The sequence below is a fragment of the Hyperolius riggenbachi genome, chromosome 6 (assembly GCF_040937935.1).
Source record: "Hyperolius riggenbachi isolate aHypRig1 chromosome 6, aHypRig1.pri, whole genome shotgun sequence".
Taxonomy (NCBI): domain Eukaryota; kingdom Metazoa; phylum Chordata; class Amphibia; order Anura; family Hyperoliidae; genus Hyperolius; species Hyperolius riggenbachi.
This window is the reverse complement of record NC_090651.1, coordinates 190,242,887-190,269,906: the sequence shown is the minus strand read 5'-3', so window position 1 is coordinate 190,269,906 and position 27,020 is coordinate 190,242,887. Positions and strand designations below refer to the sequence as shown.

The 27,020-nt window shown below is 45.5% G+C and overlaps 1 protein-coding gene across 2 annotated transcripts in view; it reads left to right on the top strand.

Annotated features, from left to right (window-relative positions):
* Positions 1-27,020, top strand: part of GSG1 (germ cell associated 1) — a 987,297-nt gene that overhangs the window by 230,497 nt on the left and 729,780 nt on the right. For both annotated transcript variants that reach the window (XM_068240243.1, XM_068240244.1), the window contains exon 3: positions 11,733-11,780. In XM_068240243.1, coding sequence (XP_068096344.1) covers positions 11,733-11,780 — 48 coding nt within the window. The remainder of the gene's footprint in view (positions 1-11,732; positions 11,781-27,020) is intronic.

The window sequence follows — 27,020 nt, the reverse complement described above, 5'->3', positions numbered from 1 at the left end:
ACATTTTGACCCAACAAATTGCTTGATGTTACTCTCAGGGGTTCTATTTAGCTATTAACCAGTTTGGACTTTAAATGTGGTGCTCTCTTATATATAAAACTGGGTCTTTCCGGAATGGCTTTCTGGAGGGTGGAATCTAGCTGCAGTATATTCCAATGTTTCTTAATGATCTTTTCTAGATCCCTATTTTGGCTGTTATAATCCAATACTGTATCAAATTATCCAAACTTTCTATCTGTCTTAATTTTATCTCTTAACAAATCCTCCCGTTGCATACCTGCCACATTTTCCACCTCCATTTGTAGCAATTCTTTTTCATATCCTTTTCCCCAGAATTTCTGGGTTAAAATTTTACTCTGCTCCCTATATTCCTCTATTCTAGTACAGTTTCATCTGATCCTCATCAGCTGGCCTCTGGGTATATTCTCAAGCCAGCGCCTATGGTGGCAGCTCTCCCTGGGAATGTACCCATTCTTATCAGTAGGTTTAAAAAATGTACTAGTGACCAACTTTGTATCTTCCACCCTAATAATTAGATCTAAAAACTCCACCCTGGATTTATCAATATTTACTGAAATTCTCACCTCAGGCCAATGATCATTTCTAGCTTTGCAGAATTTATCCAACTCTTCCCTTGATCCCCTCCAAATGAAAAAGAGATCATCAATAAATCTATTCCAAGATACAACCTTTTCACCCCCACTCTTTTGTAGTATTTCCTCTTCCCACTGCCCCATATATAGGTTTGCTACACTGGGGGAAAACTTGGCCCCCATTGCACATCCTGTCTTCTGTAGATAATAACTGCTCTGGTACCAAAAATAATTTTGGGTTAATAAGTATCTTAACAACTCCAGTAAAAAATTGACCTGGGGTTCCTTTAAAGACCCCGCTTTCTTAATGATTGCCCCACAATTTTAATACCATCTTCATGTGGGATTACTGTATATAACGAAGTTACGTCTTCTGTTACAAGGAAATCCCCCGGTTGTATAACAATGCTAGACATTTTCTGCAGTAAATGCTTTGTATCTCGGAGAAGGAATGGTAACTTAGCAACCTCTGGTTGTAGAAACACATCTATATATTCCCCTAACCTTTGTGTGAGGGACCCCACCCCACTGACTATGGGTCTTCCCTGTGGGTTGTTTGTGGCCTTATGAATTTTGGGGTTAAAATAAATAACCGGTATTTGGGGGTTCGTGGGCAACATGTATTTCAACTCTTCAGTGGAGATAAACCCATCTTTTCCCCCTTTTAGTAATTTAGTTTTTGAAACATTTTTATATTCCATGGTGGGGTTTCTGTTCAGAAGTACATATGTATCCCCATCATTAAGAATCCTGGTCGTTTCAGTTTTATATTGCTGGGTATTCATGATTACCAGCCCCCCCCCCCCCCCCCCCCCTTATCTGCCGGCTTCAATATTAGGTTTTTTTTCCTCCACCAGTTTTGTAATCTGTTCCCCATATATTCTAGTATTTTTTTGTGCTTTTACCTCCAATGTTTCCAAGTCATTTAACACTGCTTTCTTAAAGAGAACCCAAGGTGTGTTTAAAGAATGTTATCTGCATACAGAGGCTGGATCTGCCTATACAGCCCAGCCTCTGTTGCTATCCCAAACCCCACTAAGGTCCCCCTGCACTCTGCAATCCCTCATAAATCACAGCCACGCTGTGAGGCTGTGTTTACATCTGTAGTGTCAGTCTCAGCTGCTCCCCTGCCTCCTGCATAGCTCCGGTCCCTGCCCCCGTCCCTTCCCTCCAATCAGCAGGGAGGGAAGGGATGCAGGCGGGGACTGGAGTTCTGCAGGAGGCAGGGAGAGCAGCAGACTGACACTATCGAGATAAACACAGCCAGCTCTGACAAGCTGTTTGTCAGCAGCGTGGCTATGATTTATGAGGGATTGCAGAGTGCAGGGGGACCTTAGGGGAGTTTGGGATAGAAACAGAGGCTGGGCTGTATAGGCAGATCCAGCCTCTGTATGCAGATAATATTCTTCAAACCCACCTCGGGTTCTCTTTAAAGGTTTCTATTTACCCCCCTTTTGACTGGTCTTGTGGGTTAAACATGGATCTATTCTTCAGCTGAGTATGCACATACTCCTGCGGTGGGCTGTCTCTCCGTACAACAGGCTCTGTTTTGTTCAAAAAATATTTCTTAACATTCAGTCTTATATATTTATTAATCCCAATATAAGCTTCAAATTTGTTCAATTTCTTTGGGGGGGGGGGGCAAAGTTCAGTCCTTTGTCCAGAAGGGTAAGTTGTTTTTGGTCTAGGGGGATGCCACTGATGTTAAAAATCCCACTTCCCTTGGGTTTCATTTTGATCTGCTGTCTCCTTCCCCCTCTACTCCCTCATCTGTTCTTCCTTGGCCTCCCCCCCAATCTTCTCCCCTTTGAATATTTTGATGTCCCCACCCTCTCCTCTGATCTAATCCTAAAAAACGTTCATCATAATGTGCTTACACTGACTATTTGTTGTCTGCAGTAAGGTCTGATAAAACTTTATGATTGACTTTCTTCTCGTCTTAACAATTGGATGGGCTTTTACAGTGTTTAAAAGGAACTTTTATTGTCTGCACACTGGGTAGAGACATTTGTTAAATTATATCATTGGCAGAAAACCCTTCTATTGGGATTAATAAATATATAAGAACAGTGAATGTTAAGAAATATTTTTTGAACAAAACAGAGCCTGTTGTATGGAGAGACAGTCCACCGCAGGAGTATGTGCATACTCAGCTGAAGAATAGATCCATGTTTAACCCACAAGACCAGTCAAAAGGGGGGACAATAGAAACCTTTAAGAAAGCAGTGTTAAATGACTTGGAAACATTGGAGGTAAAAGCACAAAAAAATACTAGAATATATGGGGAACAGATTACAAAACTGGTGGAGGAAAAAAACCTAATATTGAAGCCGGCAGATAAGGGGGGGGGGGGGGGGGGCTGGTAATCATGAATACCCAGCAATATAAAACTGAAATGACCAGGATTCTCAATGATGGGGATACATATGTACTTTTGAACAGAAACCACACCATGGAATATAAAAAAAGATGGGTTTATCTCCACTGAAGAGGTGAAATACATGTTGCCCACGAACCCCCGAAAACCGGTTATTTATTTTAACCCCAAAATTCATAAGGATTCATAAGGACACAAACAACCCACCGGGAAGACCCATAGTCAGTGGGGTGGGGTCCCTCACACAAAGGCTAGGGGAATATATAGATGTGTTTCTACAACCAGAGGTTGTTAAGTTACCATTCCTTCTCCGAGATACAAAGCATTTACTGCAGAAAATGTCTAGCATTGTTATACAACCGGGGGATTTCCTTGTAACAGGAGACGTAACTTCGTTATATACAGTAATCCCACATGAAGATGGTATTAAAATTGTGGGGCAATCATTAAGAAAGCGGGGTCTTTAAAGGAACCCCAGGTCAATTTTTTACTGGAGTTGTTAAGATACTTATTAACCCAAAATTATTTTTGGTACCAGAGCAGTTATTATCTACAGAAGACAGGATGTGCAATGGGGGCCAAGTTTGCCCCCAGTGTAGCAAACCTATATATGGGGCAGTGGGAAGAGGAAATACTACAAAAGAGTGGGGGTGAAAAGGTTGTATCTTGGAATAGATTTATTGATGATCTCTTTTTCATTTGGAGGGGATCAAGGGAAGAGTTAAATTCTGCAAAGCTATGAATGATCATTGGCCTGAGGTGAAAATTTCAGTAACTATTGATAAATCCAGGGTGGAGTTTTTAGATCTAATTATTAGGGTGGAAGATACAAAGTTTGTCACCAGTACATTTTTTTAAACCTACTGCTACCAAAATGCGATCACCAAGAAAAAATCCTCCTACCTATCACAGGAGATCGCAAAGGCCGCCAACAGGCCAGCCCAACTATTTCGCACAGTTGATAGACTATGTAACCCATCCTGTCTAAAGCCTACTATAACTCCCTCAAAGGAGCTATGCGAGAAATTTGAGTGCTACTTTGCTGACAAAGTATCCTCTATTCGGTCTCTCATTCAGTCCACAGCACCTAAGACTTATTAAACTCCTGGAAATAGTTGCAAAAACAACCTAACACCCTGGACTGACTTCAAAAGTATTAGTGAGAAAGAGATCTCAGACATCCTCCATCGCCTCTGCCAGACAACCTGCGACCTGGGCCCTGGACCAACTAAACATATGCTGAAATGCCCTGACCTGCTTGGTCCAGCATTTCACAAAATAGTAAATTGCTCTCTGCAAGCAGGGAGGTTTCCTACCTCTCTAAAAGAAGGAATCATCGAGCCCCTTCTTAAAAAACCTTCCATGGATCCAGATGCTATGAACAGCTACAGACCTGTCTCCAACCTCCCCTTCTTAGGTAAAGTTATTGAAAAGGCTGTCTTTCTGTAACTTGAAACCAGGCTGTCAGTAAACAACATCCTGGACCCTCTACAGTCTGGCTTTAAGAAACACCACAGCTGTGAAACAGCCCTCATCCAAGTCTGCAACGACCTGCTCATGGCAAGGGACAGAGGGGAATGCTCCATCCTAATCCTGTTGGATCTCTCAGCGGCTTTTGATACAGTTGACCACGAAATCCTGCTTAACAGACTGCAGGAGTACTGTGGCATCAGTGGATCAGTCCTCCAGTGGTTCAGATCATTCCTGACTGACAGAACTCAGAGAGTATCTCTAGGCCCTATAATGTCCAAACCTGCACCTCTACAATTCGGAGTGCCACAAGGATCAATCCTATCCCCTCTGCTGTTTGCAATCTACATGTTGCCACTCGGTACACTTATCATACATCATGGCCTGACGTACCACTGCTACACCGATGACACACAGCTATACCTGTCCTTCAAACAGACCCTACCCCCAAAATAAACTCTTGCTTAGCTGAGCTACAGGCATGGATGGATGATAACTGGTTGAAACTGAATGCTGACAAAACTGAGGTCCTGTTTGTCCAAAGCCAGCTCTTGCCATCAAAACAGCTCTATCCTAAAGCAACACCAATCAGGATTGGGGATTCAGACATAAACAGCTCCAACCTTGTGCGCAGCCTTGGCGTACTGATCGATGGGGAATTGAGTTTCAGAAACCAAATTTCATCTGTAGTTAAATCTTCCTACTTTCATCTGAAGAACATTGCAAAGATTAAACATCTGATTCCCCCAGAGGATCTTCCAACCCTAGTCCACGCCTTCATCACATCACGGCTGGACTACTGCAATGCCCTTTATGCTGGCCTCCCCAAAAAGGACCTGCATCGCCTGCAATTAGTGCAGAATGCAGCTGCCATATTGCTAACAAACCAGCCTCGCCACTGTCACATTACACCGATCCTTCGCTCACTGCACTGGCTACCAGTAGAATGGAGAATACTCTTCAAGATTGGACTGCTGACATTCAAATCCCTGCACAATCTGGGCCCTGGATACATGAAGGACCTGCAGAAGCTGCACCACACCTCTCACAACCTCAGATCAGCAAGTTCTATAAACTTGGTCACTCCCAGAGTGCACCTCAAAAAATCTGGAGATAGAGCTTTCTGTCATGCTGTCCCTACTCTTTGGAACTCCCTGCCACACCCAGTAAAGACAGCACCATCCCTGGAGCTATTCAAATCCAGACTGAAAAGCCACCTGTTTAGCCTGGCATTTCCAGACTTATAAAATTCTTCCTCTGTACCACGATGGTCGGAGCCATGCTTATGCGCTTTGAGTCCCATGGGAGAAAAGCGCTTTACAAATGTTATTTGTTGTTGTTGTTACTGATAAGAATGGGTACATTCCCAGGGAGAGCTGCCACCATAGGCGCTGGCTTGAGAATATACCCAGAGGCCAGCTGATGAGGATCAGATGAAACTGTACTAGAATAGAGGAATATAGGGAGCAGAGTAAAATTTTAACCCAGAGATTCTGGGGAAAAGGATATGAAAAGGAAGTGCTACAAATGGAGGTGGAAAATGTGGCAGGTATGTAAAGGGAGGATTTATTAAGAGATAAAATTAAGACAGATATAAAGTTTGGAGAATTTGATGTAGTATTGGATTATAACAGCTAATATAGAGATCTAGAAAAGATCATTAAGAAACATTGGAATATTGTAATGAACGAGGCAGCTGTGGCAAACAGCAGCTGCCTCCGTGCCGCTGCCCGTCCTCCCGACGTCTAGGACGCCGAGGACGGAACGTTTGTTTACTCAAAGGGTCACCGTCTCGCGCGGGTGCGCGCACATTCTTGACCTTTGTGCTAAGAGAGGGCTCGTCAGCTGACCTGCTGGTCGGCTGACGTCAGAGGAGCCTCACGGCGCCCAGGATTGGCTGACTGCTGGGGGCGTGCCAGTGAGGTCTCCTCTGCTTCTTAAGCCTCCGGGCTTCATTCAGACACTGTCTGCTGTCGTGAATACATCCTGTGTTAGCGCTCAGACCTTAGACTAGATCCCAGGTGTTGAAACCAAGGACTTCACACCTAGACTAGGATATTATTTATATTGTGATTGATATTCTGTGTTTGACTCTGGCTATACTCTGACTCTGCTCTAAGCTTACCGATTCTGTACCTCTGCCTATCTGCCTAACGTTGCTGAACCTCTGCCCGATTACCGACCACTCCTCTGCCTTACGATTCTGCTCTGATACTGTCCTCTCTGTTGCCAACCCTTGCCTGTCTGACCTTTCTACTCACCAGTGGGCCCTCGCCACTGGTGAGGTGTTAGTTTCTCCAGCTCCTCTGGTGAAGTGATTTGCTAGTGACCAATTGCTCCTGCTCCTAGGCTGCAGTACTGTCTGAATTGCCTGCTCCTCAAGTGATCATTAGTTGCAGTACTGTCTGTACCTCCTGCTCCTCAGGCTGCAGTACCGTCTCAATCACCTGCCCCTCAGGTGATCACTAGGCTGCAGTACAGACTTGATCTCCTGCCCCTCAGGTGATCGTTAGGCTGCAGTGCTGTCTGAATCACCCGCTCCTAGGGAGATTCTATCTCTTCAGTTTCAGTATCTCCAGCTTGCTGGGGTTTGTACTTTATTATACGGTCAGTGTGCCGATAGTACCTCACCAGCCCCTCTGGTGAGGTCTCGCTAAACTATTAAAGTTACTGTACTCTATTACACGGTCAGTGTACGGATAGTACCTCACCAGCCCCTCTGGTGAGGTCTCGCAAACTATTAAGTTACGGTTGCACCAAGCACTACATACTCAGCTTCTTGTGCTGCTATACCGGTATTATTGGTGATTCTGCAGATCACACATAATCAGGTATAGCGCCTGCATTATTGGTGATTCTGCAGATCAACAAATAATCGGACATCTGAGTTGCGACACCCAACTGTTACAAATATACTGCAGATAGATTCCACCCTCCAGAAAGCCATCCTGGAAAGACCCAGTTTTATATATAAGAGAGCACCTTTACATAGTTACATAGTTATTTTGGTTGAAAAAAGACATACGTCCATCGAGTTCAACCAGTACAAAGTACAACTCCAGCCCGTCCCCCACATACCCCTGTTGATCCAGAGGAAGGCGAAAAAACCCCCACCAGGCATGGTCCAATTAGCCCCAAATGGGAAAAATTCCTTCCTGACTCCAGATGGCAATCAGATAAAATCCCTGGATCAACATCATTAGGCATAACCTAGTAATTGTAGCCATGGATGTCTTTCAACGCAAGGAAAGCATCTAAGCCCCCTTTAAATGCAGGTATAGAGTTTGCCATAACGACTTCCTGTGGCAATGCATTCCACATCTTAACCACTCTTACTGTAAAGAACCCTTTCCTAAATAAATGGCTAAAACGTTTTTCCTCCATGCGCAGCTCATGTCCTCTAGTCCTTTGAGAAGGCCTAGGGACAAAAAGCTCATCCGCCAAGCTATTATATTGCCCTCTAATGTATTTATACATGTTAATTAGATCTCCTGTAAGGCGTCTTTTCTCTAGACTAAATAAACCCAGTTTATCTAACCTTTCTTGGTAAGCGAGACCTTCCATCCCACGTATCAATTTTGTAGCTCGTCTCTGCACCTGCTCTAAAACTGCAATATCTTTTTTGTAATGTGGTGCCCAGAACTGAATTCCATATTCCAGATGTGGCCTTACTAGAGAGTTAAACAGGGGCAATATTATGCTAGCATCTCGAGTTTTTATTTCCCTTTTAATGCATCCCAAAATTTTGTTCGCTTTAGCTGCAGCGGCTTGCGGAGAAGCCCGCAGCAAAATGCGTCTGGTTTGTCTGGACCTAGTAGTGCACACAGATGGAGAGCTACGCGCGCGCACGCGCCGCAAGACAGGCTCTTTATGCCAATAGGAGAAGGGTCAGCTGATCGAGTCGGTCAGCTGATCCCAGCTCAGCAGATGATTGGTTGATGGGAGCTGGGCGGCGCTGGGGAGCGCTTCACTATATACATCTCTTGCTGTTCAGTTGCTGGTTGTCTGGCGTTGCGAATACCTTTGTGTTAGCACTCAGACCTTAGTCAGATCCTTCAGTGTGGTGGAACCAGGTGGACCTGGGAATCCACACTTAGCCAGTTGACTGTGCATTATCTGTGTTATTTCTTAGACCAGTTCCAGGGTGTAGAGACCACGGACCTCACACCCCAGACTAGGAATACTGTGTATCATCTGTGTTATTCCTTAGACCATTTCCAGGGTGTAGAGACCACGGACCTCACACCCCAGACTAGGAATACTGTGTTTCATCTGTGTTATTCCTTAGACCAGTTCCAGGGTGTAGAGACCACGGACCTCACACCCAGACTAGGGAAATTGTGTTATCATTCTGTTATACATCAGACTAGTTCCAGGGTGTAGAGACCACGGACCTCACACCCAGACCAGGGAACTTGTGTTACCATTCTGTTATACATCAGATTAGTTCCAGGGTGTAGAGACCACGGACCTCACACCCAGACTAGGGAACTTGTGTTATACATCAGACTAGTTCCAGGGTGTAGAGACCATGGACTTCACACCCAGACTAGGCATTGTTTGATATCTGTTATGACTTATTGCTTTCCTGACTACTCCTTGGATCTCTGATTCGGTACCTTGCACTTCTGATATTCCGTTGCCAAACCCTGCTTGCCTTGGATACCGAATCAGCTTTCTGTCTTTGTACTTTATCTGTCTGTGTGTTGCCGACCCGGCCTGCCTGACCTGTCTGGCTGTCACCCACCCCTTGGGTGCTAAATCCTCCTGCAGGGGTCCCCTGCTCCTCAGAGGGGGCACTGCTGCAAACCAGTTAAGGTCTTCTCCCTCCTGGAGCCCTTGACTGCAGTAGAGTCTGTCTCTACTTATTAGACCACCTGGTACCCCGGTGGTCCAATTCATACTGTTACACCAAACACTTACACGCTTCAGGTGTCCAGAGGTTAGCAATATATCTGTATTATCGGTCATTCTGCAGATCATCAATTATCAGGTATATATCTGTATTCTTAGTGATACTGCAGATCACCAATAATCAGATTCTCTCTGCATGCTGACACCAATCGTTACAACACCAAATTTAAAGTCCAAACTGTTTAATAGCCATATAGAACCCCCGAGAGTAACATCAAGCAATTTGTTGGGTTAAAATGTTTTTTTCCCCTGTAGGGGATGCAGGGGGTGTAGGGAAGCTACAGCCATTAGAGGCGATCAACTGGTGTCCAGAAACACGGGAAAAACATGGAAAATTAAACAATGTATTACATGTAAAACTGTGGGGGTGATATATATACTATGGTGCCCCTGTGGGATGGAATACGTGGGTAGAACAACCAGAGCCCTGCACAAAAGGATTGCACAACACATCTATAATATATCCAAAGGATTGGAGAGCCACAGTGTATCTAACCACTTTAGATTGGTACATGGGGCAAACCCCAGTGGCCTACAGTTCATGGGAATTGAAAAATATGTAAAGAAATGGAGAGGGTCCAGTCTGGTCAAAGAGATCTCTAAAGCAGAAGGGAAATTGATTTATAATCTAGGATCTCTACATCCATGAGGTCTAAATATAGAGTTCGATTTGAACTGCTTTATAACCACTGATCTCTAATCACATTATGGGGGTATGGGGGAGGGGGTAGACATAGTTTTTTTGGGAATTAGGTATGCAAAACCATTGTATGTATGTCATCACTCATTGAAATGGTATAATACTTATCTAAATGATGGATTACACTGGGTTAATTGAAAAGTTTGAGGTAACAAAATCACTTAAACAATTGGCCAATCACACTACAGAAAAGATGTGACACAAGATCTATAATAAATGGGAATATGATAACAGCACAACAAATAACCTTGTATTGGGCTAGTTCCGGGTTCTAGTAACTAGCAGGTGACCCAATGATGAAATGATGTAATGATTGAATAAGTATGATATTTGATAAATTTAATATAATGTAATTTAGGATGCATAAATCAAATAATATAATAGTAATGAGTGTGCTCAGAATACATGGAGAGAAGTTAGGAGTCCAGCCACTAGATGGCAACCTAATGAGGATGTAATGATTACATAGGAAAGGGCGTGTGACTAATTTTATGTTTTTAATATAAATTTTTAACATAGTTTAATTTAGGATGTATAAATATAGCTGGCAGCGGAGTCTGTCTAAATATAAAAATGAGAGATGTGTATTCAGTACGGCGGCGATTGGAGAATTAGATCCTATAATAAACAAATGGCGGACATTTTCATGGAGCCCACAAAAGGAGGGACATGAAAGTTGCAAGCAATATCCACCAATCGAATATGGACAGTGCAGTATAATAGGGACGTGACGTGCTAGTGACGTCAGCCCCTGATGAGTCTGATTGGACGAAATGCGTAGGGCGGAGCTACAGCCGATGCATCTGACGTCACTGCACACGAGGAGTATCGGGACTAGCACACCGCAAAGGGAATGCTGATTGCAAGGATTGGGCGCACGGGAGCAAGGAGAGGAACGGGACGCCGGTTAACCTCACCCCAGATGCCAGGACAGACCCCGCTGCCACCCTTATGTGATGTGCAATCTGACAAGTCAGCCCACGTGAGTGCGCAATCATTGTGCGTGTGATTTTCTACATTTATGCAGTTTACACTATGATGGTTTTATTTTATGTTTTATGTACTCTGAAGATATTTTTATGGTGATATTAAAGAAATATTGAAGATCTCAAGTGCCGATTGGAGTATTTGACTCAAACGCTAGATCCACCTGTTGTTTGAGGTGGCTGGAATCTGGTGAGCGCATTCTAGATTGGGAGTGGATTCACGAGTGGTGCACTTATACACTGAGACACGGGTGGATATGTGTGTGTTTTACGGAGTTACGCTATGTGCAATCTGTTCTGTAATTTATAGGAGAGTGGAGAGCGCAGTTCAGCAGCTTGATATATTCTATTGCCTGACGAAGAGGGCTGTGCCTGCAAAATGCGTTGCATTTCTTGGGGTACTCTTAATAAATTAAATTGTTTGATTCAGACAGTTGTTTGTGTCTGCTTTCCGGAGGTAAGTCCACCACTGTCTCCCTAGCAATTTTAAAGTTTTCATCACTTTTTATCTTGTTGGTGCCTCTGTTCTCTAGCAAATATTTTAAAAAGATGATCATTAATAATTTTTTTAAAAATAAAAATTGGATAGTCCATAATCAAAGTGGTTCTTAGTTATTTTTTTCTTTTTAATGCATCCATGTATAGAGTTAATTTTACAAGATTTGTATATTAACATATTTATTCCATTACAGATGAAAAATGTCGAAGTTTCTTGGAATTAACCCCTCCAGCAGAAAGAGGTATATGTGACCAGTTTTGTTTAGAATTTGTGTATCTTATTTATGAGTAAATCTGTCTTTTTTCTCAAAAATGCATTTTCTTAGTTTAGACTGCAAAACCCATAAAACATTTATATAAGTCTATAATGTTTTTTTTTTAAATGCTTAGGGATGACCTGCTTAGGGATGATAGGCAAGTACCCACAATAATAGTCTACTTTGAATGCAAGTCCAGTAATAGACATCGGATACTATTGTGCAATAGAAATGGCCTGAATAGTTCGTCGTGAGCACTATTCTATTCTTATAAAACTTTGACCCCTTACATCACAGGCACATGGCAGCCAATCAGCCTGCACTCCCTCACGGACCCCACCAACCCCATAAAAATGCCACCAGTGCCTGTGATGTTCCAGTCTGTCTTAAAGAGACACTGAAGTGAGAATAAATCTCGCTTCAGTACTTATATTCAGCAGAGGCATGTGGCTAAACGGGGGCTAAACTATCCCGCGGCTAAACGGGGGTCCCTTACCTCCCAAATCCCCTCCGTGCAGCGGGGGATCTCTTCCGCATTGAGGCAGGGCTAGTGGCCGCATCCCTGCCTCACGCGTATCTCCGCCTCTCCCCCGCCCCTCTCAGTCTTTCTTCGCTGAGAGTAGTGTTGGGCGAACACCTAGATGTTCGGGTTCGGGCCGAACAGGCCGAACATGGCCGCGATGTTCGGGTGTTCGACCCAAACTCCGAACATAATGGAAGTCAATGGGGACCCGAACTTTCGTGCTTTGTAAAGCTTCCTTACATGCTACATACCCCAAATTTGCAGGGTATGTGCACCTTGGGAGTGGGTACAAGAGGAAAAAAAATTTAACAAAAAGAGCTTATAGTTTTTGAGAAAATCGATTTTAACCTCTTGACGACCAGCTAACGCCGATCGGCGTAAACTGGTCGTCTGCGGGTTACCATGGAAACGGCCGCTCGATCGAGCGGCCTTTCCATGTCAGTTCACGGAGGGTGTCTCCGTGAACAGCCGGAGAGCCGCCGATAGCGGCTCGCCGGCAAAATGTAAACAGGCGGGGAAGAAATCCCCGCTGTTTACATCATACGGCGCTGCTGCGCAGCAGCGCCGCAAGGCAGATCGGCGATCCCCGGCCTCTGATTGGCCGGGGATCGCCGGCATCTGATAGGCGGAAGCCTATCCTTCAATGCGCAGGACGGAACTCCGTCCTGCACATTACGGAGAGAGGGAGGGAGGGAGGTAAGGAGCCAGAGGGTGGAAATGGCTGCGGAGGGGGGCTTTGAGGAGCCCCCCCCCCCGCAAAACGCAGATGGCCGGCGGCGATCAGACCCCCCCGGCAGGACATCCCCCTAGTGGGGAAAAAAGGGGGGAAGTCTGATCGCCCTGGCATAATACTGATCTGTGCTGCGGGCCGGAGAGCCCACGCAGCACAGATCAGCCAATACAGCCCTGGTCGGCAAGTGGTTAAAGTTTCAAAGGGAAAACTGTCTTTTAAATGCGGGAAATGTCTGTTTTCTTTGCACAGGTAACATGCTTTTTGTCGGCAGGCAGTCATAAATGTAATACATATAAGAGGTTCCAGGAAAAGGGACCGGTAACGCTAACCCAGCAGCAGCACACATGATGGAACAGGAGGAGGGTGGCGCAGGAGGAGAAGGCCACGCTTTGAGACACAACAACCCAGGCCTTGCATGAGGACAAGAAGCGTGCGGATAGCAATTTGCGTTTTGTCGCCATGCAGTCATAAATGTAATACAGATGAGAGGTTCAATAAACAGGGACCGGAAACGCTGCCGATACCATTCCCTTTTGGGCACTAGCTGCGGCTTGTGTTGTTTGCTGCCCTCCTGGTCGTCCTGGGTTTGCGGAAGTCAGTCTGTCGGCGTACAACTGGCTAGAGGAGGGGGAGGATGTCAATCTCCTCTTTAAAGTCTCCACAAGGGCCTGCTGGTATTCTTCCATTTTGACCTGTCGGACTCTTTCTTCAAGCAGTTTTGGAACATTGTGTTTGTACCGTGGATCCAGAAGGGTATAAACCCAGTAATTGGTGTTGTCCAGAATGCGCACAATGCGTGGGTCGCGTTCAATGCAGTCCTAGGCCGAAGAGGTCATAGCCTAGGGTCACAAAAACCTGTTTATTTGGGCTATTTCAATGGTAGTGATGGTGACGTACATAAATCTCAGCCATGGCCGTTAGCAACGTCTGAATTTCACGAAATGTCTCATGCAGGTAGAAGACATATTGTTAGACTTGGATTCCAAAGATGGGGTCCCTACATCTCTGCAAACCAGAGTTACAGGGGTCCAAAATTGGTAAAATCCCCCATAGGCTTTCATTGCCTCCCTATTTCACTTTCCAAAATCTCACATCTTTTCAAAGGGCAATGGCTCAGCAGTACCAAATTTTCTAGCATTGTAGGGACCCTTAGGGGGATCATGACTGGTGAGTTTTGCCACTGCTGAGCCATTGCCCTTTGAAATGGTGTGAGATTTTGGAACGGTAAATAGTAGGTCCAATGAAAGCCTATGGGGGATTTTACCAATTTTGGAGCCCTGTAACTCTGGTTTGCAGAGATGTAGGGACCCCATCTTTGGAATCCAAGTCTAACAATATGTCTTCTACCTGCATGAGACATTTCGTGAAATTCAGACGTTGCTAACGGCCATGGCTGAGATTTATGTATGTCACCATCACTACCATTGAAATAGCCCAAATAAACAGGTTTTTGTGACCCTAGGCTATGACCTCTTCGGCCTAGGACTGCATTGAACGCGACCCACGCATTGTGCGCATTCTGGACAACACCAATTACTGGATTTATACCCTTCTGGATCCACGGTACAAACACAATGTTCCAAAACTGCTTGTAGAAAGAGTCCGACAGGTCAAAATGGAAGAATACCAGCAGGCCCTTGTGGAGACTTTAAAGAGGAGATTGACATCCTCCCCCTCCTCTAGCCAGTTGTTCGCCGACAGACTGACTTCCGCAAACCCAGGACGACCAGGAGGGCAGCAAACAACACAAGCCGCAGCTAGTGCCCAAAAGGGAATGGTATCGGCAGTGTCCTTGGAGTGGGAAAATTTTCTGACACCCATGCAGCAGCACACAGAACAGCAAGCGTGCAGATCCACCTCCAACACCGATCACCTGGAGAAGATGGTCAAGGACTACATGTCAGATGGCATAGCTGTGTTGAACAATCCATCTGCACCCTTCAACTATTGGGTATCGAAGCTAGACACCTGGCACAAACTGGCAATGTACGCAATAGAGGTGCTGGCTTGCCCGGCAGCCAGCGTTATGTCGGAACGCTGTTTCAGTGCTGCCGGAGGCATCGTCACAGATCGGCGTATCCGCCTCTCCACAGAAAATGCAGACCGTCTGACTCAAAATAAAATGAATCAATCCTGGATTGGAAACGACTACGCAACACTCCCGGACCCCAACCAAGTAACATGAACAATGAACATCTGTGATGGGTTAGCGTTTCCGGTCCCTGTTTATTGAACCTCTCATCTGTATTACATTTATGACTGCATGGCGACAAAACGCAAATTGCTATCCGCACGCTTCTTGTCCTCATGCAAGGCCTGGGTTGTTGTGTCTCAAAGCGTGGCCTTCTCCTCCTGCGCCACCCTCCTCCTGTTCCATCACGTGTGCTGCTGCTGGGTTAGCGTTACCGGTCCCTTTTCCTGGAACCTCTTATATGTATTACATTTATGACTGCATGCCGACAAAAAGCATGTTACCTGTGCAAAGAAAACAGACATTTCACGCATTTAAAAGACAGTTTTCCCTTTGAAACTTTAAAATCGATTTTCTCAAAAACTATAAGCTCTTTTTGCTAATTTTTTTTCCTCTTGTACCCACTCCCAAGGTGCACATACCCTGTAAATTTGGGGTATGTAGCATATAAGGAGGCTTTACAAAGCACGAAAGTTCGGGTCCCCATTGACTTCCATTATGTTCGGAGTTCGGCTCGAACACCCGAACATCGCGGCCATGTTCGGCCCGAACCCGAACATCTAGATGTTCGCCCAACACTACACGTGACCCGTTCGGCCAATCACAGCGCTAGCCGAACATTCGGGTAACGTTCGGCCATGCGCTCTTAGTTCGGCCATATGGCCGAACAGTTTGGCCGAGCACCATCAGGTGTTCGGCCGAACTCGAACATCACCCGAACAGGGTGTTGTTCTGCAGAACCCGAACAGTGGCGAACACTGTTCGCCCAACACTAGCTGAGAGGGGCGGGGAAGAGGCAGCGATGCACCGCTGATAGACGGCGCTGAGAGGCAGGGCTGCAGCCGTTATCCCTGCCTCAACAGCAGCAAAATCTACGACCAACTTGGTCATAGATTTTGCAGGGGTGGGTTTGGGGGGTAAGGGGCCCCCGTTTGGCCGCGGGATATCGGCGTTTTAGCAGGGGCACACATGCCCCTGCTGAATATAAGTACTGAAGCGAGATTTATTCTCTCTTCAGTGTCTCTTTAAGCTGGACTAGAGAGAGGAAGGGACAGAGCTTGCTGGAGATAGGGAAAGCATTAGGTAGGCTTGTTTATTTTGATCCTTGTTGGCTGATAGCTGTTTGATCATTCCAAACAGCCCTTCTGAGGTCTACTTCATCCTTCTGCTGCTGTTTTTTTTTTGTGTGCGACACTCCACAGCCCGCAGGCACCCACTATTGTGCCCAGTGCCCACTACAAGCACAATAGTGCTCCAGGGCCTGTGTTATTATCACTAAATTGTGTTTGAAGTATTGTTGCATTTCTCTGTGTCTGTCTGATGCACAGATAGAGCACACTGGCACTGAGCCACACAAGTGCCCACTTATAGTGATATTGAATTGTGTGCCACATAAAAGCACATTTTTTCCACTACTGCTTCTGTGCTTCAGGGCCTCTGCTATTATCACAAAATTGTGTTTTTGAAGTGTTGCTGCATTTCTCAGTTTTTGTCTGACAGTGCACAGACTGGGCACACGGGCACTGAGCCACACACATGCCCACTTACAGTGATATCGAATTGTGTGCCACATAAAAGCAAACGCAAAAAAGCAAACGCACATTTTTTGTGTTATTATACTAAATTCTGTTTGAAGTGTTGCATCATATTCTCTGTGTGTGTCTGACAGTGCATAGATAAAGCCCACTGGCACTAAACCAAACCTGTGCCCACTTACACTTATATTGATTGAATTGTGTGCCACATAAAAGCTCAAGCACATTTTTTTCCACAACTGTGCTCCAGGGCATCTGTTATTACTGTATTGTGTTTGACCTCAACAATATTCTCAAAGTCTGTCTGATAATTAGAGATGGCCCGAATGGTTCGCATGCAAACTTATTCGCGCGAACATCAGTGGTTCGCGTTTGCGATCAAACGCGAACTTTATGCGAATTCGACCCGCCACCTATACTACATCATTGGGCTAAACTTTGACCCTCTACATCAGTCAGCAGACATATGGTAGCCAATCAGGCTACACTCCCTCCTGGAGATCCCCCTTTATAAAAGGCAGCAACGTCGGCCATGTTCTCACTCTGTGTGCTGTGTTGTTAGTGAGAGAAGGGAGAGAGGTTGCTGCAGAGATTAGGGAAAGCTTAGTTAGGCTGTTGTTAGGCTTGTTAGCTTGCTCCTTGCTGATACTTATTGCTAAAAAGCACCAAAAAGTTCTTGTTAATTTTTTTTGTGTGTGGCCCACTGACACTTGCATATACAGCCCTGACTGTCACAGCTGGCCCTTGCTAATTGCTATACTGTGCTAGGCCCAGCACATTCAGTGCCTACCTTTTCACTGCACCTGTGTGTGACACCTGCACATACTAGTAATGTAATATCAGTCCATGCATACCTGTTCATGTTCACTGCACCTGCGTGACAGCATGCAGCTTTATATACCTGTCACTGCATACCTGTGCAGTGTACCTGTGTGTGTGACAGCTGCACATTTGTAATACCAGTCCATGCATACCTGTTCATGTTCACTGCACCTGCATGACAGCACGCAGTTTTATATACTAGTCACTGCATAATTGTTCAGTGTACCTTCATGTGTGACAGCTGCACCTTTGTAATACCAGTCCGTGCATACCTGTTCATGTTTACTGCACCTGCGTGAGAGCATGCAGTTTTATATACCAGTCACTGCATACCTGTTCAGTGTACCTGTGTGTGTGACAGCTGCACATTTGTAATACCAGTCCGTGCATACCTGATCACTGCACCTGTGTGTGTGACAGCTGCACATTGTATTGATGCCAGTCCATGCATACCTGTTCACTGCACCTGTGTGACAGCACACAGTTTTATATACCAGTCACTGCATAACTGTTCATTGTACCTGTGTGTGTGACAGCTGCACATTGTATTGATACAAGTCACTGCATACCTTTCACTGCACCTGTGTGACAGCACACAGTTTTATATATCAGTCACTGCATACCTGTTCAGTGTACCTGTTTGTGTGACAGCTGCACATTGTATTGATACCAGTCCGTGCATACCTGTTCACTGCACCTGTGTGACAGCACACAGTTTTTATACCATTCCGTGCATAACTGTTCACTGTAGGAGCAGGATGTGCTCCTTAGCAACCAAGGGGCAGACTGCTGTAACGAGAAAGGGAATAGGAGTGCAGCTAAGGCTAGACAGGTACTGGTGGTAGGGGATACAATTATTAGGCGCACAGATAGGGTAATCTGTCGAAGAAACCGTGAATGCCGTACAGTCTGTTGCCTCCCGGGTGCTCGGGTTCGGCATGTAGCGGAAAGAATTGACAGATTATTGGGTGGGGCTGGGGAAGACCCAGCTGTCATGGTACACATTGGCACCAATGACAAAGTTAGTGGGAGATGGAAGGTCCTCAAAAATGATTTTCAGGTACTTGGAGATAAACTTAAAGCAAGGACCTCCAAGGTGGTGTTCTCTGAAATACTGCCAGTGCCACGCGCTACATCTGAGAGACAGAGGGAGCTTAGGGAGTTAAATAAGTGGCTGAGAAATTGGTGTAGGAAGGAAGGGTTTGGGTTCCTGGAGAACTGGGCAGACTTTGCAGTCGGCTACAGGTTCTACAGCAGGGATGGGCTGCACCTTAATGGGGAGGGTGCAGCTGCATTGGGGGAGAAGATGGCTAAACGGTTGGAGGAGATTTTAAACTAGGATCTGGGGGGAGGCGGGAGGATAAAGTCTCAATATGTAGACAAGATAAGGTAAAAAGACAGTGGGAGCCTAACATTATGGGGGGTGGAGAGGGGGGTGGAGACAGTGTAAAGATTAAGGAGGTTGGTAAAACTTCAAGTAGCCCATTTCGTGTAAACAAAATTGGTAAATGTGTTGGTAAAAATATAAAGTGCATGATAACCAATGCTCGGAGCCTTGCAAATAAAATAGACGAACTAGAGTTCATTCTGAATGACAAAGGCTATGACATTGTGGGAATAACCGAGACATGGATGGATGAAAGCCATGACTGGATAACTAATTTAAAAGGATACAATGTGTTTAGGAGGGATAGAACAGGGAAAAAAGGTGGAGGGGTTTGTCTCTTTGTTAAGAATTCTTTTACAGCTGTCCTCAACGATGAGATGGAGGAAGATTGCGAAGATGTGGAGTCCGTTTGGGTAAATATTCATGGTGGAAATAAAAGTTGCCAATTGCTTATTGGGGTATGCTACAGACCACCTCTTATTAATGAAGCTGCAGAACTGCGATTACTACAGCAGATTGAAAAAGCTGCAAGTAAAAACGAGGTCATAATTATGGGCGACTTCAACTTTCCAGACATTGACTGGGGTATTGAGGCTACCCATTCTGGTAAAAGCAGCAGATTTCTGGCAGCACTACAGGACAATTACTTGACTCAAATGGTAACGGAACCAACTAGGGGGAATGCGTTACTGGATCTGATTATTTTTAATAGGCCAGATAATGTATCAAATGTGCAGGTTCAAGAACATTTGGGAAATAGTGATCACAACATGATAACGTTTGATCTGGTGACTGATAGGCCACGGGGCAGCGGGACCACTAAAACTATGAATTTTAGAAAAGCAAAGTTCAATCAAATTAGGCAGGCACTAAGTTTGGTGAACTGGGATAATGTACTACAAGGGGACGACACTGAAGGGAAATGGCAAGCTTTTAAACGTATTCTCAATCAATATTGTAGTATGTATATCCCATATGGAAACAAAATGTCAAGGAATAAAAAAAGGCCTCTATGGATGAATAGAAAGGTTAGGGATAAAATGAAGAGGAAAAAGAATGCCTATAAGGTCCTAAAACAGGAGGGGACTGAGGCTGCACTAAGCAATTATAAGGAGTGCAATAAAAATTGTAAAAAAGAAATTAGGCTGGCAAAGATCGAAGCTGAAAATCAAATCGCTAGGGATATCAAATCTAACCCAAAAAAGTTTTACAAGTACATCAACTCTAAAAAAAGAAAGGTTGACTGTATAGGAATCCTAAAGGATGAGGGTGGGAACTCAATGGTGGACGACCAAGGTAAGGCAGAGTTATTAAATGCTTTCTTTGCTTCTGTCTTCACAAAGGAAACAGCACTGTTGCAAATTACAGAGGCAGAAGAGGCTCAATCTTCTAACTGTAATATTAAATACTTAACGCAGGAAGAAGTAAAGGCAAGACTAAATAAATTAAAAATAGACAAGGCACCTGGCCCGGATGGCATGCATCCTAGGGTCCTAAGAGAATTAAGTTCAGTTATAGCTAAGCCCCTTTATCTTATCTTTTGTGACTCTCTTGCAACTAGCAGAGTCCCAGTGGATTGGCGTACAGCCCACGTTTTCCCATTATTTAAGAAGGGCAAAAAATCTGATCCAGGAAATTATAGACCTGTAAGCTTAACATCAGTTGTATGCAAACTATTTGAGGGGTTACTAAGAGATACTATACATGACTTCATAGTAGAAAATAATCTTATTTCTCAGCATCAACATGGGTTTACTAAAGACAGGTCCTGTTTGACTAACATGCTCAGCTTTTATGAGGTAGTGAATGCTAATATGGATATTGGGAATGCTGTAGATGTGATATACTTGGACTTTGCAAAGGCCTTCGACACTGTTCCCCACAGAAGTCTGGTGCAAAAGTTGAGGATGCAAGGACTGGGGAAGAGTTTGTGTGCATGGATAGGGAACTGGCTAATGGACAGAAAACAAAGAGTTGTGGTCAATGGATCGTACTCAAAATGGGAGACTGTTAGCAGTGGGGTCCCACAGGGGTCTGTACTGGGTCCAGTGCTCTTCAATTTATTTATTAATGACCTAGTAGATGCAGTAGTGAGCAATGTTGCTATTTTTGCAGATGATACAAAATTGTGCAGAATCATCAACTCTCAGGAAGATAGTGTCATATTGCAACAGGATCTGGATAGGATGGCTATATGGGCACATACATGGCAGATGAAATTCAATGTTGACAAATGTAAAGTCATGCATTTTGGTCGTACCAATGGTCTAGCACCATACAAAATAAATGGGATACAGTTGGGAACATCAAACTTGGAGAAGGACTTAGGAGTACTCATCGACAACAAGTTAAATAATCGTACTCAATGCCAAGCCGCTGCAGCTAAAGCGAACAAAATTTTGGGATGCATTAAAAGGGAAATAAAAACTCGAGATGCTAGCATAATATTGCCCCTGTTTAACTCTCTAGTAAGGCCACATCTGGAATATGGAATTCAGTTCTGGGCACCACATTACAAAAAAGATATTGCAGTTTTAGAGCAGGTGCAGAGACGAGCTACAAAATTGATACGTGGGATGGAAGGTCTCGCTTACCAAGAAAGGTTAGATAAACTGGGTTTATTTAGTCTAGAGAAAAGACGCCTTAGAGGAGATCTAATTAACATGTATAAATACATTAGAGGGCAATATAATAGCTTGGCGGATGAGCTTTTTGTCCCTAGGCCTTCTCAAAGGACTAGAGGACATGAGCTGCGCATGGAGGAAAAACGTTTTAGCCATTTATTTAGGAAAGGGTTCTTTACAGTAAGAGTGGTTAAGATGTGGAATGCATTGCCACAGGAAGTCGTTATGGCAAACTCTATACCTGCATTTAAAGGGGGCTTAGATGCTTTCCTTGCGTTGAAAGACATCCATGGCTACAATTACTAGGTTATGCCTAATGATGTTGATCCAGGGATTTTATCTGATTGCCATCTGGAGTCAGGAAGGAATTTTTCCCATTTGGGGCTAATTGGACCATGCCTGGTGGGGGTTTTTTCGCCTTCCTCTGGATCAACAGGGGTATGTGGGGGACGGGCTGGAGTTGTACTTTGTACTGGTTGAACTCGATGGACGTATGTCTTTTTTCAGCCAAAATAACTATGTAACTATGTACCTGTGTGTGTGTGACAGCTGCACATTTGTAATACCAGTCCGTGCATACCTGTTCACTGCACTTGTGTGTGTGACAGCTGCACATTTGTAATACCAGTCCATGCATACCTGTTCACTGCACCTGTGTGTGTGACAGCTGCACATTTGTAATACCAGTCCATGCATGCCTGTTCACTGCACCCGTGTGTGTGACAGCTGCACATTTGTAATACCAGTCTGTGCATACCTGTTCAATGCACCTGTGTGTGTGACAGCTGCACATTTGTATTACCAATCCGTGCATGCCTGTTCACTGCACTTGTGTGTGTGACAGCTGCACATTGTATTACTACTAGTCACTGCATACCTGTTCACTGCACCTGTGTGACAGCACACAGTTTTATATACCAGTCACTACGTACCTTTTCCTTGTTCCTGAGTGTGTGACAGCTGCACATTGTATTAATACCAGTCATTGCATATCTCTTCACTGCACCTGCATGACAGCATGCAGTTTTATATAATAGTCACTGCATAACTGTTCACTGTACCTGTGTGAGTGACAGCTGCACATTGTATTGATACAAGTCACTGCATACCTTTCACTGCACCTGTGTGAAAGCACTCAGTTTTATATACCAGTCCGTGCATAACTGTTCACTGTACCTGTGTGTGTGACAGCTGCACATGTGTAATACCAGTCCGTGCATACCTGTTCACTGCACTTGTGTGTGTGACAGCTGCACATTTGTAATACCAGTCCGTGCATGCCTGTTCACTGCACCTGTGTGTATGACAGCTGCACATTTGTAATACCAGTCCCTCTCCCCCTCTGAACTGTTCCTCTGGTCATCATGTCTATTAGGATCCCACGTGACATCCATGTTAGTATCATCATTGTCATCATCATAATCATCCTCCACAGCTTCGCTTATATCAGACACCTCATAAACTGCACCAACAGCAGGAACTTCATTATCCTCCTCACACTTTACGCCCATAGTGACGCCTAACTCAGACATACGAGGTGGTGTAACTTTCTTAGCGCCTTCATCTTGTTGTAATAATAATGGCTGTGAATCAGTTAACTCCCCACCAAATAACTCCTGCATACCTGTTCACTGCACCTGTGTGTGTGACAGCTGCACATTGTATTATTACCAGTCACTGCATACCTGTTCACTGCACCTGTGTGACTGCACACAGTTTTATATACCAGTCACTGCATACCTTTTCACTGTGCCTGAGTGTGTGACAGCTGCACATTGTATTGATACCTGTCACTGCATACCTTTCACTGCACCTGTGTGACAGCACGCAGTTTTATATACCAGTCACTGCATAACTGTTCATTGTACCTGTGTGTGTGACAGCTGCACATTTGTAATACCAGTCCGTGCATACCTGTTCACTGCACCTGCGTGTGTGACAGCTGCACATTGTATTGATACCAGTCACTGCATACCTGTTCACTGCACCTGCATGACAGCATGCAGTTTTATATACCAGTCACTGCATAACTGTTCATTGTACCTTAGTGTGTGACAGCTGCACATTGTATTGATACCAGTCACTGCATACCTCTCACTGCACCTGTGTGACAGCTGCACATTGTATTGTAATACCAGTCACTGCATCCCTTTTACTGCACCTGTGTGACTGCACATTGTATTAGTCAAGTCAGTGCATACCTTTCACTTCATCCCATCAATATGGACAAAACAGGCACAGGCAGAGCCAGAGGCCGGCCACCCGGCAGGTCTGTTCTAGGTCATGCTAGCGTGATTTTTTGCGGCCCTGGACCAAAGTACAGTGCCCAGAAGAAGGCACGTGCCATCAACTCCCAAGATTGTCAGTACGTAGTTGACTATTTAACACAGAACACCTCATCTTCCGCAGCCACCAGCGCTAGTACAAGCACCACATCTACTCCATTTGACACTTTGCAGGAGTTATTTGGTGGGGAGTTAACTGATTCACAGCCATTATTGTTACAAGAAGATGAAGGAGCTAAGCAAGTTACACCACCTCGTATGTCTGAGTTAGGCGTCACTATGGGCGTAAGGTGTGAGGAGGAGGATGAAGTACCTGCTGTTGGTGCAGTTTATGAGGTGTCTGATATAAGCGAAGCTGTGGAGGATGATTATAATGATGACAATGATGATACTAACATGGATGTCACGTGGGATCCTAATAGACATGATGACCAGAGGAACAGTTCAGAGGGGGAGTCAGAGAGAAGTAGGAGGAGATGAGTTGCTGAAAGAAGCAGGGGAGCTTGTTGCCAGAAACAGCTCGTGGCATTGTGCGGCAACATGTATCACCACCTATGGACAGCCAGCAAACATGCCATTCAACATCAGCTGCTGAAGCCACCACCATAGTGCCATCATCCCAGGGCTCAGCGGTGTGGAATTTTTTGTGTGTGTCTGCCTCAGATGAGATCAATGCCATCTGTACTCTGTGCCACCAAAAATTGAGTCGTGGAAAGAACAAGACCCACGTAGGGACAACTGCCTTACGAATGCACAGGACAAAAAAGCACAAACTGCAATAGGAAGACCACATGAGCAAAAGCAGCACACAAAAGCAAAGCCACCCTCCTTCTCCTCTTCCTCCTTCAGGTGCATTATCTTCAGCCGGTTTCTCCCTTGCACCTTCACAGCCACCTTCCTCCACTCCACCTCTCACCTTGTGCGGTTTCTGCTCCTCTGCCCACAGCAGCCAGGTGTCCGTGAAGGAAATCTTTGAGTGGAAGAAGACAATGTCTGCCAGTCACCCCCGTGCCCGGCATCGGACAGCTGGCTTGCGGAACTGTTAGCTTGCCAGCTGTTACCATACCAGCTGGTGGACTCTGAGTGTTGGGTCTAGTGTCCATCTGACCATAGATGCCTGGTCTGCAAAGCACGATCAGGGCAGGTTCATTACTTACACAGCCCATTGGGTCAACCTGGTGACCGCTGGCAAGCAGGGAGTACGTGGCTGTGCAGCAGACCTAGTTCTGACACCTCCACGGCTTGCAGGCAGGCCTGCTGCCACCTCCTCTCCTTCTCCTCCTCCTGCTACATCCTCTTCGCTGTCACCCTCCTCCACCTCCTTGGCTGAGTGGCAATGCTACTCTACTGGTGCTGCGATCTCCTCTCCAGATACACACCCCAAGCTACCCAGGGCCTGCGCTGCATGCCAGGTACGACGGTATCACGCCATCTTAGACATGTCTTGCCTCAAAGCTGAGAGTCACACTGGAGCAGCTCTCCTGGCTGCTCTGAACAAACAGGTGGATCAGTGGCTGACCAAGCACCAACTAGAGATCGGCAACGTGGTGTGTGTGTGAACGGCAGCAATGTCATTTCAGCTTGGAATTTGGGAAAGTTGACACATGTACCCTGCATGGCACATGTGCTGAATCTAATAAATCAGAGTTTTGTGTCTAAGTACCCAGGCTTACAGGAGGTCCTGAAGCAGTCCAGGAAGGTGTGTGGGCATTTCAGGCGGTCCTACGTTTGGCTGATATTCAGCAGAGAAACAACTTGCCCGGTGAGGCGCTTGAATAGCGATAGCCCGACTCGCTGAAATTCAACGCTCCTGATGTTTAACTGCCTACTACAGCAGGAGACAGCTGTCAACCAGTATCTGTAAAACTACAGTGAAAGGTCATGCTCTGGGGAGCTCCGGTTGATCTGGCCGAAGTACTGGACACTCACACGGAATGCCTGCAGGCTCATGCGGCCGTTTGAGGAGGTGACAAACCTGGTGAGTCGCAGTGAAGGCGCCCTCAGCGACTTGATCCCATATGCTTTCTTCCTGGAGTGTGCCGTGCGTACAGTGGTGGATCAAGCTGTGGAGGAGTGTGAACAGGAACAGGAAGAAGAGTTGTGGGAACAATCATCAACAGAACCAGATGTTTCCTCAACACCTGCGGCAGCACAGAGGAGGGGGGAGGAGGAGGTAGAGTCATCTAGGGAAGAGGAGTCAGATGAGGAAGGTGTTTTTTTTTTTTGAGAAAGAGGTGGAAGAACAACCGCAGCAGGCGACGCAGGGGGCGTGTGCTGCTCACCTTTTTTGTGGTATTGTGTGTTGGTGGGGGGAGGAGGAGAACTTACCTGACATCACTGAGAAAGAGCAAGAGGAGATGGATAGTACGTTAGTATCCAATTTTGTGCAGATGGCGGCTTTCATGCTGTCCAGCCTGTTGAGGGACCCCCGTATAAAAAAAACTCAAGGGGAATGACCTGTACTGGGTGGCAACGCTACTAGACCCTCGATATAAGCACAAAGTGGCAGAGATGTTACCAAATCACCAGAAGGCAGAAAGGATGCAGCACTTGCACCACAAGCAGGCAAGTATGCTTTATAGTGCGTTTAATGGTGATGGCACAGCACAATGGAATAGAGGTGCCACTGTCAGTAATCTTCCTCCTCCTACCATGTCCATGCAGACAAGGACAGGATGCTCTAGCGATCTCATGGTGATGTTGGACATACGGACATTCTTTTGTTCATCGCCTCGCCTTAGCCCTTCCAGATCCACCCTCCACCAACGCCTCGACCGGCAGGTAGCCGACTACCTTGCCTTAACTGTGGATGTAGACAACACCGATGAACCCCTGTACTACTGGGTGCGCAGGCTTGACCTGTGGCCAGAGCTGTCACAATTTGCCATCCAACTTCTGGCATGCCCTGCCTCAAGCGTAGGGATGATCGGAAAGAGCAAATTCTGTTCCGCCAGGAAATTGCGGATTCCGCCAGTGCTGAATTTCGTCGCTATGAAAATTCCACCGGATTTTTGCGAAATTCCACGGAATTCCGGCGGAAAAATTAAAATAATCGCAAATGGAACCTTGTTTATGCTATATGGTAGCCCATAGACCCTATTGACTGTTAGTCCTTTTTATCCTCC